The sequence below is a fragment of the Trachurus trachurus genome (genome assembly GCF_905171665.1).
Source record: "Trachurus trachurus genome assembly, chromosome: 15".
NCBI lineage: Eukaryota > Metazoa > Chordata > Actinopteri > Carangiformes > Carangidae > Trachurus > Trachurus trachurus.
In genome coordinates this window covers 860604-875893 of record NC_139906.1, presented here as the reverse complement: position 1 = coordinate 875893, position 15290 = coordinate 860604, and the positions used below count along the sequence as shown (strand labels likewise).

At 46.7% G+C, this 15290-nt stretch overlaps 1 protein-coding gene across 1 annotated transcript in view; it reads left to right on the top strand.

The window, feature by feature from the left end:
- Nucleotides 1-15290, top strand: part of ninl (ninein-like) — a gene marked incomplete at its 5' end in the record, with an annotated part of 65781 nt that overhangs the window by 26551 nt on the left and 23940 nt on the right. Inside the window, 3 exons of the mRNA XM_083988687.1 lie at nt 11517-11663; nt 13635-13820; nt 14856-14992. Coding sequence (XP_083844813.1) covers nt 11517-11663; nt 13635-13820; nt 14856-14992 — 470 coding nt within the window. The remainder of the gene's footprint in view (nt 1-11516; nt 11664-13634; nt 13821-14855; nt 14993-15290) is intronic.

The window sequence follows — 15290 nt, the reverse complement described above, 5'->3', positions numbered from 1 at the left end:
GCGAAGACAGCGCCGCATAACTCTGCCTTAATCACGTCTCCCTTTTGGTTGAGAGGAGTAAGTTTGGCTTTTGACTCAACCAATCTCACGACGACTCCGTCCTGCGTTTCCCACCGAAGGTAAAGCACAGCTCCGTAGGAGGCCTCACTTCCATCTGAAAACGTGACTCCCACTGGGCGGCCAATGGCTCCTGGTGGTGTAAGGCTTCTCTCGCATCTGACGTGACCAAGTCTTACATACTCCTCGAAGAGTCTTATGGACGCCTCCCGAAGTTTTGGCGAGAGAGGGTCGTCCCAAGTATCTTTGGTTGAGCTGTCTTTCCCCGCCTCTTGATAAGATTCCCTTACAAGCATAACCCGTTTCTGCTTAGCTGGTGAGGCTAGGCCAATGGGGTCGTAGAATGCTGCAATCTGACTTAACAACACTCGACGCGTTAAGGGATTTGGCGTGTTACTTCTGACTTCATCTTCTCGCAAGTCGAGTCCCGTTCTCATTTTGCCTCGCTTCTTTGAGAAGTTGATGGACATCATTATACGAAGTTTGTCGGTCTCTGGTTCGTAGCCGACTCCTAATGCTTTGCTCTCTTCGTCTTGCATTTGGTTAGGCAACACCAGAGTTTTGGGCGCAGACATGACTGTTTCAGTCTTACTGGAGTTCGCTGTGGCTCCTGACCTCCCACTTTGGCCAGAAAAGATCCATGGCTTAAGGGAGAAGCCTCCAGCTTCTAAGATCTCTTCCACTCCTTTGGTGATCTTTTCTAGTGTCTTGATTTCATCGTGGGACGTCAAGATGTCGTCCACGTAGCTGTCTTCAACTAGAACCCGACGTTCTTCAATCATGGCAGCGAACTGGGGCAGATTTGCCGTTTCTCTCATAGCAACCTGGGCTATGCAGCCTGCAGGCTTGTCACCGATGTTGACCCTGACTACGGCAAACACCTCGATATCATCTTCCTGGCGGTCCCTCCAAAGGAAACGGTGAAGATGCACTTCTTTTTCTTTTAGCCAAACGGAGTTGTACATTTTTTTCACATCTCCTAAGGCAGCGTACAATCCACTCCTAAACCTCAGAAGGACTCCTCTGATTTGATTGAGGACATCAGGACCCTTGTGCAGGAGGTCGTTCAAACTTACTCCCAAGAACTCTTGGCTACTGTTCCAAACAATCCTTACAGGCGTAGTGGTTGAATGAGGATTAGGAGCGACCAGATGACTGATGTACCACTTCGGTCCTTTCCAACTGTCGATTTCGTCTTTAGTGAGTTTAGCGGCAGCTCCCCTGGAGACCATCTCATGGATTTGCTCTCTGTACGCAGCCTTCCATTCTGGCTCCTTTTCGAGACGTTTCTCTGTGTTCAGAAAGGTTGCCTCAACTGCACGTCGGTTTTCAGGAAGCGTCGCAGGATCTCCTTTCCATGGGTAAGCTGCATCCCAGTGAGGAGTTCCGCAATGCTTGTCCGCTTGCACGTAGGTGAGGCACTCTTTGATTTTTTCTAGGTCCCTTTCCTCTCCTAGGGTCATTTCCTTGCCTCCAGGGGGACACCTACCACATTTGCAGCCACCACATTGAGGATCACAAGCTGCACCAACACTGTCCCACTTGAACCACTCGAATACTTCTTTGTTGGTAGTCGCAGTACTCCGGATGATTGTCTCTCCGTTCTCCACTTGGGCTTCGCCAGGTCCTGCCGGGTCCACAAGGATCTCTCTGTATGCCTTTGACGCTGTTCTCATTGACCTCGCAAAGTGTGTGTCAGACCTATGCACTGCAAGGTCTACTTCTTCGAAAAGCTCAGGGTGAGTTCCACCGACAGTCTTACCTAGGGGTCCATCCCAGAGGACGAGGTCTCCCTCTACTTTGGTTGGCTGTGGGACCAGGCGACCTTCCCTGTGGCTTACTAGAAGGTCAATCTTCTTGGGGCGGATCAAGTCGTTGGTTGCAACATCAGGGAAGAACCTTTGTAGTTGCTCTGGTGTGACTGCTTGGTTCACCATTGCAATGTTATCCAAGCCGTAGCAGAGGAGTTTGTGTTCTGTTACTGTACCCTTGGGGGTCTTTATTCTTAGCCTCAAGGTGTACCTTTTAGTAGAAACTGTCTTTTCCATTCCTCCAACTCCTTGGACAATCATCTTGATGCTTTCGCCATTCAACTTGTGACGCTCTGCGGCTTCAGTGGAAATGTAATTCGTGTCCGATGCAAGGTCAATCAAGGTGCCGATCAGCTGGCCTGAGTTTGAAGTCACTTCCAGTAGCATCATTATGACTGGGTACTCTTTCAGCTTATTGCTGCTGCTGGCGCATAGTGTCGCTGAAACCTTATTTGAGAAGGCTTCCTTGAACTCCGCCTTCAACTCTGGAGAGAGTTTAGCAAGAAGCTCCTCCTGTTTGTCTGTTAGTCCAAGTCCTCTTCTCTCCTCTTTTGGATCACTCTGCGCTCTGTTCGTCTTATCTCTCTGTTTGATCGGTGGCTTCGGACAGAGCAAGTAGTTGTGATCTGAGAACCCTCCTCTTCGACAGTCATCCTTTGAGCAGAGAAACTTCAGGTTGCAACCGCCATCTTCGCCATGGTGGCGCAAGCACTTGAAGCATGCTCCTGCTTTCTTTAGGTGAGTCTTTTTACTAGACAATTTCAGCCTTTTGAAGACTTTGCAGGCAAACAGTCTGCCTGCATGCACATCGTCTCCACACACAATGCATGAAGTTGATGGAGAGTTTTGAGTGTTCCCCGATGTAGCCCTAGTGAATGCTTTCTTTTCCCTAAACCTCTCAGGTTTGTTCACTGGGCTGGGCTGTATTTGCAGTTGATCTAACTCCTCAAGAATGTCTTCTTGCCTTTTCAGGTACTGCAGCAAACAGTCAAAGTGATTGCGTGATGAAAAGCCGCTTGCAGGATCATTCTTGTGAGTTAGCCACTTTTCTTTTAGTGAATCAGGCAGCTTACTCTCAATCGACTGTGCTACTACTCGATTCTTCACAGCATCTTCCTCCCCCAAGACTTGGAGATCGTGAAGTGCTCTCTCCACGGCCTGAATCAGTTCAATTGTCTTTCTGGGTTGATTTCCCTTTATGGGGGGAAGTTCTTGAACTTCTTTCGAGATTAGTAGCACTATTTTTGGCTTGTTTCCGTACTTATTGTCCAGAACCCTGAACACGTCAGCGGCGGATCCGCAGCTGGACAATACAAGGTCCCTCTTGACTTTGTCATCAAGGCTTCCTAGAAGGTGGAATTTCCTCACGTTCTCCAATCCATGTGGATTTCCTAGCCGCTGCAAGTCTTCCCATTCAGCTTTCCAACGATAGTAATCTCGCATGTCACCGGAGAATACAGGCAGACGTGCTCGCTCCAGACTAATCAGGGGCTTGACATTGTGAGTCCCGGAGTTCATGCCAGAACCACCTTGCAGTGCGTTGAAAGTTCCATGTGGCGTGCTTGCAGCGTCTGGAAATACACCGTAGCTGAGATTTGGGGGTTGGTTGGGCGAGCTAGGCTGGATGCCTCCCACAGGAAGTTGAGTTTTCCCAGGGTCGAACAGGTTTGGGTTAGGTTGAACACCAAAAGCAGCCTCCTCACTGGGCTTGCTTCGTTGTCCGTCTTGGTTTTGTTCTACCGTTTCAACTGGTTCTTCCTCGTCGGCTCCAGACAAGACCCAGCCTTGGTTATCGCCTTGCCACGCCCACTCATCCCATAGTTTCTCGCGACGTTTCTTTAGCTTCCTTATGCAATCCTTTGACTCCGTTACCTTGGGTCTAGGAATCAAACTCATCCAATCATTTACCTCTCTTTCGAGTTCGAAGATCTCCCGTTCCAGGTTCCTATTCATCAGGTCGCGTTGTTTCCTGGTCATCTGATGGTAATTGGTTGCCTCAGCCTGGTCCATGGCTGATTCGGCCTCAGTGGCGAGGGCGGTAATTGCCTGCTCAGCGAACCTGATCCAGAAGCTCTTTAGGACAATCTGTTCAGTTTCATCAAACTTACGGTCGCACTCTGATGTTTTAGCATCAATTTGCGCCGCCATCTCTTCGGCATGATCTTCGCCTGCTTCTCTTAGGGCTGTTACAAACTCGAAACCTGCATCTCTGACTCTTAAGTGCTCTGATTTAAAGCTTCTCCACTCACCTATCATTTCACTTTCTCCTAGTGCGTTCGCTCTGGAGGTGAGATGGTTGGCTCTTTTGGTGAAAGCGGTCTGAACTGCTGAACGCCTCTGCTTGAGCTTCTCCAGCTCCTCCTTTGATGCTGCCATGTTGCCGCCTTTTCTTGCGTTAACCGAAAGTTGAAGCTTTTAATGCCACCTGGGTTTTAATAGTCTTTTGCCTCTGCTGGACTTACAGACTTTCTCCCTTCTTCTGGCTTTAGCTAATTTCCTTGGCTAGCAAGCAGATGAGCAGACAGTGTTATTAAGGGCTGTTGGCTCACAGAGTGGTTGAAACAGTCTTCGGGCTTTGTCCGTGTTTCAAGGTTTTCCAGTCTATTTTTTCTGTAGAGCTGGTGCCTTGGTTTATGACTGTTCGGACTTTTTAAATTCTCAGCCCTCCGAAAGGGCTTGACAGAAGCACATGAAGGAATAACTCGTGCTTTCCCTTGATCTTCTTTATTTTGTATTACAAATGATCACAGGTGACCACACAGGTCACAACACAGGTCATAAACCTGAAAGGAATAACCAAAATACCAGGTTACATATATTAGTATTCATGAAATTATAACCTTTAAATAGCTATTTTTACTTTTTTACATTCGTTTTTACTTTACATAAACATTGACCTGTTTAATATGAATTAACACAATGAATTGTAATAAACACAGCGGACCAAATGATTAAATCAGTGTCAGTACCAGCCAGCTAAACACCAACCCAAAATGCTAACAACGCTAGCATAACAAGCTAATCGGGAGCTAGCGGAAATGCTAATGCTAACTTGCGGAAATGCTAACGCTAACTAGCGCCGCTACTCGCGAGCGCTAATATAACACTCTCGTTCTTTCAAGACTGCTTACCAACGAAACAAGCATCAACACATTATATCCTTATTGCTACTCATTGTTAGCAGGCTATTTCTTAGCTACAGCTCACCAATGGGCCATGTGCCTCCGTCAGAATCCTGGACACAACTGCCGTGATCAGCAACACCGGAAGTCATGCCGACTTTTCAAAATAAAATGCAGAGGTTCAAAACTCTTAAATAAAATACTCAGAGCTACAAATAATGATTAAATAATGAAAGTCTTAACACATGCAGTGCTACGCCGAGACCCCCTGTAACTCAGAGGAGCCACGGAGGACTCTGAAACTTCTCCCAGCCCTTAGTCCACATGAGGGGGAGGAGATAATGAGTGAAATTTCAATTTTGGGTGAACCATCCCTTTAAATTAGCTCTGATGTTCCCACTGCAAGCCGATTGGAGCTCCTACCCCTCCGACACTGGAGATGTGGCTACCGTCTTAACTTAAACACTTTCTAGTTTTCTCCGTCAAATAGGCACTGCTGGGATTTGAACCCAGGATCTCCTGTTTACTAGACAGGCGCTTTAACCAACTAAGCCACAGCGCCACAGTGAACGTTATTTTCTTTCATGATTTAGTTCAGTCCCATGCTTTTAGAAAGCTGATCGGAGCTGAGCCGATTAAAACCCGCATCGATTGTGGAGTTGTTTGACGTGGGTCAACGCGGGTCGGTGGCCCTTTCCCACAAATCACCGTTTATGGTCGGAACTACGACGATATCGTCTTCCGACTTTCATTCTTGATCAATGAAAACATTCTTGGCAAATGTTTTCACTTTCGACCGTCTTGTGCTGGTCCAAGAATTTCACCGTGCGTGCGGAGGCTCATGGGAAATGTAGTGTGAAAACAATTTGCTTTCCAAAACTCCCGGTTGTCCCTTTAAAGGAGCTTCAAACTCCACGACTTTGAGGCTTCATATCAGTGGCGACTGAAGGTGCTGCTGGGATTTGAACCCAGGATCCCCTGTTTACGAGACAGGTGCTTTAACCTCTAAGCCACAGCACCACGTGAGGAAACATCAGCTTCCATCAATCATCTACGGCTGCATCATCAAAACCATCGTGTTCACTTTGGGTTTTATATTGAGCTGAATTGTAGATGGTAGCCTACCTGTTGGTTCCTCCACTTTAACCAATACTCCATATGAGCTGAGGTGATGAAGTCACTGTAGAACATTATGACCCTTTTCCTCTACTCGGCTCGACTCAACTCCGTTTAGGTCATTTTCCATTAAAGCTGAGTACTTCATAGTTACACCCCGTCCTGACATACAGCGATGCGACAGCGATGCGAGCGAGGAAAAGTGATAATGCGTTACTTCCTGATGCCGCGAGTGACATCGTGCCGTCCAGCGATGTCGCTCAACCCTGAAATTATCGCTCGCTCTGTCTCTATCTGGACGACATCTGGCGGCGGTGTCCCGCCCCTAAACACTTCTTATTGGTTGATAAGTCCACGCTACTTCCTGTTGACAAGCAAGTTATCAGAGAGAGGAGAATATGAGAGGAAAAAACACTCAAAGATGTGAGAAACAGCAACCAGGAAATGCCAGGAATCTCAGAATAGCACCGCAAGTTTGTGTAGCTACGTCCCTCGATAATTTGATTGGTTTGGATCCTGAACCAATAGAATATACTCGCGACAAAATCGTCACGCTGCATATCAGGACACCTTCGCGCGAGTTTTCGTTGCCGCTTCGCTTGCTGCTTGCTGTATGTCAGGACGAGGTGTAACTCCTCAACGTTATAGCACGGCTGCTACAGTTGCTGAAAGAACAACAAAGCTGCTTTTCAACTGAAATTAGCGGATTGATGCAAGTTTTTAAACGTGTGTCAACCTGCTAACAATCGGCATATGGCTCCTTTCCCATTGACAAAAAAAACCCTGGGTCTAATTGATTGAGTGCGAGCAAAGCGTATTGTATGAGTCACAACTGGGACGATGTCACTTAAAGGGATAGTTCACCCAAAATTGAAATTTCACTCATGATCTCCCCCCCCTCATGTGGACTAAGGGCTGGGAGAAGTTTCAGAGTCCTCCGTGGCTTCTTTGAGTTACAGGGGGTCTCGGCGTAGCAGTGCATGTCCATATAACGGTTGCAAATGGATACCAACTGTCTTCGTAACAAAAAGACACACCAAAAAACATCCAAATACCTCCATGCTGCTCCTATGTAATGTCCCTCTTGTATTGAAGCCCCGAAAAGCGAAATTGTCCCGTAAATAATTAAATAAGTCTATATTTCGAGCTTGTTTTGTAGCGGAAGCTTCTCGAAGCTCCTCTTCCCGGTTCGTCAAATTTCGGGGCTTCAATACAAGAGGGACATTACATCCGATATTTTGATATTATTTAGTGGTCGACTCGTCCAGCATTTCCTAGTTTCAGTTTCCTGGACGCTGCCACCGGATCGCTAGTTGGCATCGTTTATGGTCGGAACTACGACGGTATCTGATCGTCTTCCAACCTCCGACTCTCACTCTTGATCAATGAAAACAACACAATGTTTTCTTTTTCGTCCGTCTTGTGCCGGTCCAAGAATTTCACCGTGCGTGCGGAGGCTCATGGGAAATGTAGCGTGAAAACACTTCGCTTCCTGAAACTCCTCGTTGTCCCTTTAAAGGGGCTTCAAACTCCAGGACTATGAGGCTTCACATCAGTGACGACTGAAGGTGCTGCTGGGATTTGAACCCAGGATCCCCTGTTTACGAGACAGGTGCTTTAACCTCTAAGCCACAGCACCACATGAGGAAACATCAGCTTCCATCAATGATCTACGGCTGCATCATCAAAACCATCGTGTTCACTTTGGGTTTTATATTGAGCAGAATTGTAGATGGTAGCTACCTGTTGGTTCCTCTACTTCCACCAATACTCCATATGAGCTGAGGTGATAAAGTCGCTGTAGAACATTATGACCCTTTTCCTCTACTCGGCTCGACTCGACTCCGTTTAGGTCATTTTCCATTAAAGCTGAGTACTTCATAGTTACACCCCGTCCTGACATACAGCGATGCGAGCGAGGAAAAGTGATTAGAATGCGTTACTTCCTGACGCCGCGAGCGACATCGTGCCGTCCAGCGATGTCGCTCAACCCTGAAATTATCGCTCGCTCTGTCTCTATCTGGACGACATTTGGCGGCTCTTTCTCACCCCTAAACGCTTCTTATTGGTTGATAGGTTCACGCTGCTTCCTGTTGACAAGCTAGTTATCAGAGAGAGGAGAATATGAGAGGAAACAACACTCAGCAAACCAGCGAAACGGCAACCAGGAAATGCCAGGAATCTCAGAATAGCGCTGCAAGTTTGTGTAGCTACGTCCCTCGATAATTTGATTGGTTTGGATTCTGAACCAATAGAATATACTCGCCACAAAATCGTCACGCTGCCTATCAGGACACCTTCGCATGAGTTTTCGTTGCCGCTTCGCTTGCTCGCTGTACGTCAGGACGAGGTGTAACTCCTCAACGTTATAGCACGGCTGCTGCAGTTGCTGAAAGAACAACAAAGCTGCTTTTCAACTGAAATTAGCGAGTTGATGCAAGTTTTTTAAACGTGTGTCAACCCGCTAACAATCGGCATATGGCTCCTTTCCCATTGACAAAAAAAAACCCTGGGTCTAATTGATTGAGTGCGAGCAAAGCGTCTTGTATGCGTCGCAACTGGGACGATGTCACTTAAAGGGATAGTTCACCCAAACTTGAAATTTCATTCATGATCTCCTCCCCCTCATGTGGACTAAGGGCTGGGAGAAGTTTCAGAGTCCTCCGTGGCTTCTCTGAGTTACAGGGGGTCTCGGCGTAGCAGTGCATGTCCATATGACGGTTGCAAATGGATACCAACTGTCTTCGTAACAAAAAGACTCACCAAAAAACATCCAAATACCTCCATGCTGCTCGTATGTAATGTCCGTCTTGTATTGAAGCACCGAAATGCGAAATTGTCCCGGAAAAAATTAAATAAGTCTATAGTTCAAGCTTGTTTGTATCAGAAGCTTCTCTTCGTCCTCTTCCCGGTTCGTCAAATTTCGGGGCTTCAATACAAGACGGACATTACATACGAGCACTATGATAATGAGGGAAATTTCAATTTTGGGTGAACTATCCCTTTAAATTAGCGGGTTAACCTGGGTCTGATGTTCCCACTGTAAGCCTATTGGAGGTCCTACCCCTCTGAACTTAAACATTTTCTAGTTTTCTCTGTCAAATAGGCACTGCTGGGATTTGAACCCAGGATCTCCTGTTTACTAGACAGGCACTTTAACCAACTAAGCCACAGCGCCACAGTGAAAGTCATTTTCTGTCATGATTTAGTTCAGTCCCATGGTTTTAGAAAGCCGATCGGAGCTGAGCAGATTAAAACCTGCATCGATTGCAGAGTTGTTTGACGCGGGTCGACGCGGGTCGGTCAGAAGCCGATTGTTACAGATCATTGGTCGCTGTTGCCGTTGTGTTTTTGAAAATAGCGGGTTTGATTCTTGTGTTGGACGTCGCGCTCACGTCTCTTCCACTGATGAAACTCTGGCCAATCAGTGGCCGGCAGTCGGTTGAGGTCAAGTTCTAGTATCGTCTCGGCTCAACCCAACAGAGTTTGTATTTGGTTCTAAAAGAGTCTCATATTAATGTGGATGAATTTACATTCTTGGTAAATGTTTTCGCTTTCATTCGTCTTGTGCCGGTCCAGGAATTTCACCATGCGCGCGGAGGCTCATGGGAAATGTAGCGTGAAAAGACTTTGCTTTCCAAAACTCCTCGTTGTGCCTTTAAAGGAGCTTCAATCTCTACAACCATGAGGCTTCTCATCAGTGACGTCTGAAGGTGCTGCTGGGAGTTGAACCCAGGATCTTCTGTTTACAAGACAGATGCTTTAACCAGCTAAGCCACAGCACCATGCAGCTGCTGCTTCCCAAGACCTTTCCCACGATTAGAACCGACCCTATCAAACTCTTAAAACTTCTCTCCATGTACTTGACTTTTTGGTTTTCTATGGACTATCCACCACTTTCCGGAGAATGACGTTGGGTGTGGCCATGACGCTCCATTCCACCGTTACTGTATTGTTGATAGCATAGACTGGTTGATAGACATCGGCCGTGATGACTTTATTTATAATCATCACGTCATTTTAATGAGAACAATACAGACGAGGTTTTAGCTTTATGTCACATTTTCACGTCACTATATCACCGTTCCGACTACTCTTATGTTTATGAAGTCTATAAAACGAATTGTTGAACAAATATTTTAGATTAGCTGGGCTAACCGTTAGCTGTTAGCCGTTAGCAGTGTCAATAAACAATAACTCAATAAACGGCCCATGAAAAAAATATTTTTTCCAGCGGATATCCTAGTTCCAACATGACTGAGCTAACTGGAGTAGTTTCATGTCGTGTCCCACAACGAGAGGATTTTAACAGCTGACGTCCTGATGTTAGCTTAGCTGCTGCTGTTAGCTGTCAGCAGCAGCAAAGCTAACAACTACGACAACCATGAATTACAAAAATGTGCACACAGAAATAGTAATGTTTGTTCAATAATTTGTTTTATAGACTTAACAAACATCAGATTTAATCAAAACGGTTTTGGCAGCCCGGAGCCCCCACATTTGGTACCTACACCGGTGGCTTACGCTACCAGTTAGCCGCTCGCTAGAACGCTACTAAAACCGACTTCCGTTGTGGTGCAATGGATCATGGGAAAATAAAGTGGTGGATAGGAACTGTTAGTTTATTTTGGAAGCACCTCCGCCAAGTTTGAGACAACAACACCAATAAAACACAAGACATTGATGCCATCTTATGGATCAAGCAGGTTCTGTAACAGTCAGCTAGTGATGGGTCTTGCCGTGCCGAGGCTTCGAAGCGCGCGTCGAGTAATCCAGCAAGTATTTTGTGAAGCGCGTATTGAAGCGTGTATCAATGACGTATGAAAGGACGTCCGAAGCTTCGCCGGCCCGTTGCTCCGCCTACTGGTTCAGGAAGCGGTTCGCGATTTGGTGGTGTGCTATTCGAAATAGGAGGCAGAGTGAAACGCAGTGGAGGTTCCCCTGCATCCTGCGGTATTTCTGCATCGATTGCAACACGTGTTTCAACAGTATTATTTATATTCTGAATAAAAATGATTCCACAAGTTCAACAAGCACATTCACTGCCCCACAACCCACGTTAACACAAGTGTAACGGAGATCCGCGGGTATAGGCACAGTCACGAGGTACCAGTAAGAAGTAAGAAGACAGAGCGTGTTGCAGTTAACGAAATGGTTAGCATCGTTGTCCGCAGTGCGTTAACACCGACATCGGCCTCTAATTGTCTAAATGGCAACACTTTCTATCAAATGCAAAACAATTTTCGATCAAACGTCTCATCATTCCAAAAATTCTTGCCTCCTATGGTCGGAATGACGGTATTTTTTTCTTTTTTTTAAAGGGGACATATTATGCAAAACTCATTTTTTCATAGCTTTAATGTTCTCCTTGTCGTTCTGACCTCTGACCTCTGACCTCTGACCTCTGCAGGAGCTGGAGCTGCTGCTCAGGAAGTTGGACGCCGACCTGGACGGCCGAGTCAGCATCAGGGACTTCCAGAAGGTTCTTTGTGGCTCCGCCCCCATCTGCTGCTCCACGCCGGTCCGACCAGCAGACCTGCACAGGACGCCACACAAGGTCAGACACACACACACACACACACACACACACACACACACACACACACACACACACACACACACACACACACACACACACACACACACACACACACACACACACACACACACACACACACACACACACACATACACACACACATTTCACAAATGAGAGACTTCCCCAGAGAGTTTGTCTGATTTTCTGAGTACAAAAAAGTTTTTGACAGCACTCACTATAAGTTTAACACTTTTTAATTCATAAAGCAGCAAAAAAACGGATGCGTTTCGCGTCCGTTTTTTTGAATTAAAAAGTGTTAAACTTATAGTGAGTGCTGTCAAAAACTTTTTTGTACTTTGTACCCGGTTTATTTTTCTTATACGTGGAGTTGAGCACGCCGAGTCTGCTGATTACCTGATTTTCTGAGTAGCCCCTGAATGCAGCATCACCAGAGCTCCAATTAGCAGTGTGAGCTGCAGCTGGGCAGCAGCAGTCCCACCAGCTGCTGCAGGTTGTAGCTGCTGTAGCTGCTGCTGAGACACACAGACAGGTCGAAGGTTGTAGCTGCTGAGACACAGACAGACACACAGACAGGTCGAGGCTGAGACAGACACACAGACAGACAGGTCGAGGCTGAGACAGACAGACAGGTAGGAGTCGTCATGTCCTGCACCTCAGGTCTGATGTCCGGCTGCGGCCTGTTGACGTGGGTGAGGACGGACAGGACCAGGACGGACAGGAGGAGGACGTACGGCGCCGCGTTCTGCTACACACAGGTGTTTAACTCCACCTGCTGCACTGCTGAAGGTCTGGACCAGAGGGTCTGGACCAGAGGGTCTGGACCAGAGGGTCTGGACCAGAGGGTCTGTGTCGATGGGTCTGGACCGGAGGTTTCTGGATGCAACCGTCACTCCGACAACCCACCACTCCGACATCGGCCTCTAATTGTCTAAATGGCAACACTTTCTATCAAATGCAAAACAATTTTCGATCAAACGTCCCGTCATTCCAACAATTCTTGCCTCCTATGTTTCGGAATGACGGTATTTTCTTCTTTTTTTTAAAGGGGACATATTATGCAAAACTCATTTTTTCATAGCTTTAGTATAATGTGTATTTGCCTCCTCACCCCTTCAACGTAAGTTTTGACAACTACGTCAACATTTTGTAAACTGCCATAGTCAGAAAATGTGTCTCTTAACGAGCCGTTTTAATTTCACCCGGCTTATTACATCACAAGCCGGGTGATGTGAATATTCAAGCCCTCGCTCCCATGGTTACCATGGTTACCTCAGCTACCAGAGCGAAGCTTCTAAACCGACCGTTTGGAGCAGGGCTGTGAAACTGGTGTGTAGAGAACCAGCTGTTTTTCTGACCAAAGCATGTAACTAACATTACTTTTAGACATCAAGGTGCCATGTCAAGAAGCAGGAATGAGCAGAATATGTCGCCTTTAAACATCCTGCCTTTCCGACAGTTCCTTTAATTGCGTATTTCTTTCCCCAAAAGACTTTGCACTGGTTGGGTTTAGACAATGAAGAAAGGAGTTGGTTAAGTTTAGTAGAAAGAGCAGGTTGAGGCTGGACAGGCTAGATAGATGGAGAGACTCCAGATCAGTAGGAGGGAGACACATTTCCTCATATTGAAAAACTTGTTGGAGTGGTGGGATGTCTGAATGACAGCATGTAACCCAGAGGGTCTGGACCAGAGGGTCTGGACCAGAGGGTCTGGACCAGAGGGTCTGGACCAGAGGGTCTGGTCTGGGGGGTCTGGGGGGTCTGGGCCTCCTGACTGGGTGGAAACAGACTAATCCAGATTAGAGGTCACCACGTTACTCAGGCGCCTGAGGAATCTGGATTTAAACTCTATAGAAACCTGAGTGAGGACCAGTCACCAGACCTCAGCTCCAGTTCTGTCTGAACCTGGACGCGCACACACACACACACACACACACCTGGACTAACACCTGGTCTGTGGTCGTCCATGCAGACCCAGTCCCTGATCGAGGAGCGCTCGGAGCGCTCGGCTCGCTCCGCCTCGCCGTCGCTGCTGACGGCCACGGTGGGCCAACGGGTCCTCAGTCGCCTTGACGACGGGTCGGGATGCACCAGCCCGGAGCGCGTCATCGGCCTCTGGACCGAGGAGGGAATCAGGAACAGCCGGGACATCCTGCAGGTCGGTATGGACCGGTACCAGAGAACTGGTTGTGTTCATTAGACATTTAAATGTGCGTGTCTGTTCATCGTATTTATATATTTATCTGATTTAACCAGAGTGGCTTAAAGGGATAGTATCATTTTTTTTAAAGTGTGGTTGTATGATCTCCAAATAGCCCCTAAGTACTTTAATTGCAGTAGAAGACTCTCTGCACTCCTCCCGTTAGCAACGCCAGCCCATAATAGCCCTGCCCAGAGATTTACAACATACAGTGTTGTGAACAGACCCAAAGAAACGGCCTATTTTCACGGCCTAAAAGAGGTTTTACCTGAAAAAAATACACAGTTCCATTGTTCACTATAATGTAATTTTTTCCAGCCCTTCAAAGTGCAGGAAAAACACAGTTTTTATTTGGACCTAACCAACTCACGTATCCCTCCGCCCAGGGTTAGCGCCCGCCGATCAGCAGTTGGTTAGGTCCAAATAAAAACTGTGTTTTTCCTGAACTTTGAAGGGCTGGAAAAAATTATATTATAGTGAACAATGGAACTGTGTATTTTTTTTTTTTCCAGGTAAAACCTCTTTTAGGCCGTGAAAATAGGCCGTTTCTTTGGGTCTGTTCACAACACTGTATGTTGTAAATCTCTGGGCAGGGCTATTATGGGCTGGCGTTGCTAACGGGAGGAGTGCAGAGAGTCTTCTACTGCAATTAAAGTACTTAGGGGCTATTTGGAGATCATACAACCACACTTTTAAAAAATGCTACTATCCCTTTAAGTTCTCAGTTGAGAAGTTACACAAATATTCCCAAGTGAGTTGAGTCAGGTGACGACCACATGACCACGTCTGAGTGACAACAGGAAGTCAGGTGGATTTCTGTTCCATCTGAATGTAAAGACACAGATCCTGAGTAAAAATTAAATTGTAAAAAGAAAAAAAGTAGTAAAATAAAAAAAAATTAAAAAGTGGTAAAATTTGTAAGAAAAAAATGATAAAATGTATCTGGTTCTGGTTCTGGTCCTAACCTTTAACCTTTAACCCTCTCCTCCCCAGACTCTGGACTTCCCCCTGGAGGAGCGTCTCAGCCTGGTCGATCTGACTCTGGCGCTGGACAACGAGCTGCTGGTCGGAGGAAACGGCATCCACCAGGCGGCGCTCATCTCCTACAAGACCGAGATCCAGCACCTGCAGTAGGTCTCAGTCCTGGTTCTGGTTCTGGACCCGAGCAACTCTCCATAGACCATGTTAAAACAGACTTTAGACTTTACAGCTTAAAACAACTTATTTACAGCCTGGTAGCCTACATTTTATTGTTTTTGTCTCTAGTGATAGTTTCCATCTCCGTCAACACTGTGTTTGTCCCACAACCGTTTTAGTGTTGTGTAGGCTTCAAATTGGTGCATAAATGACGTTGAGTGACAGGTTCACAGACAGTTTACCGGCTGTTAATTGGTTGCTCTGAGTTCAGTGGGCGGGTTCTCAGCCGGC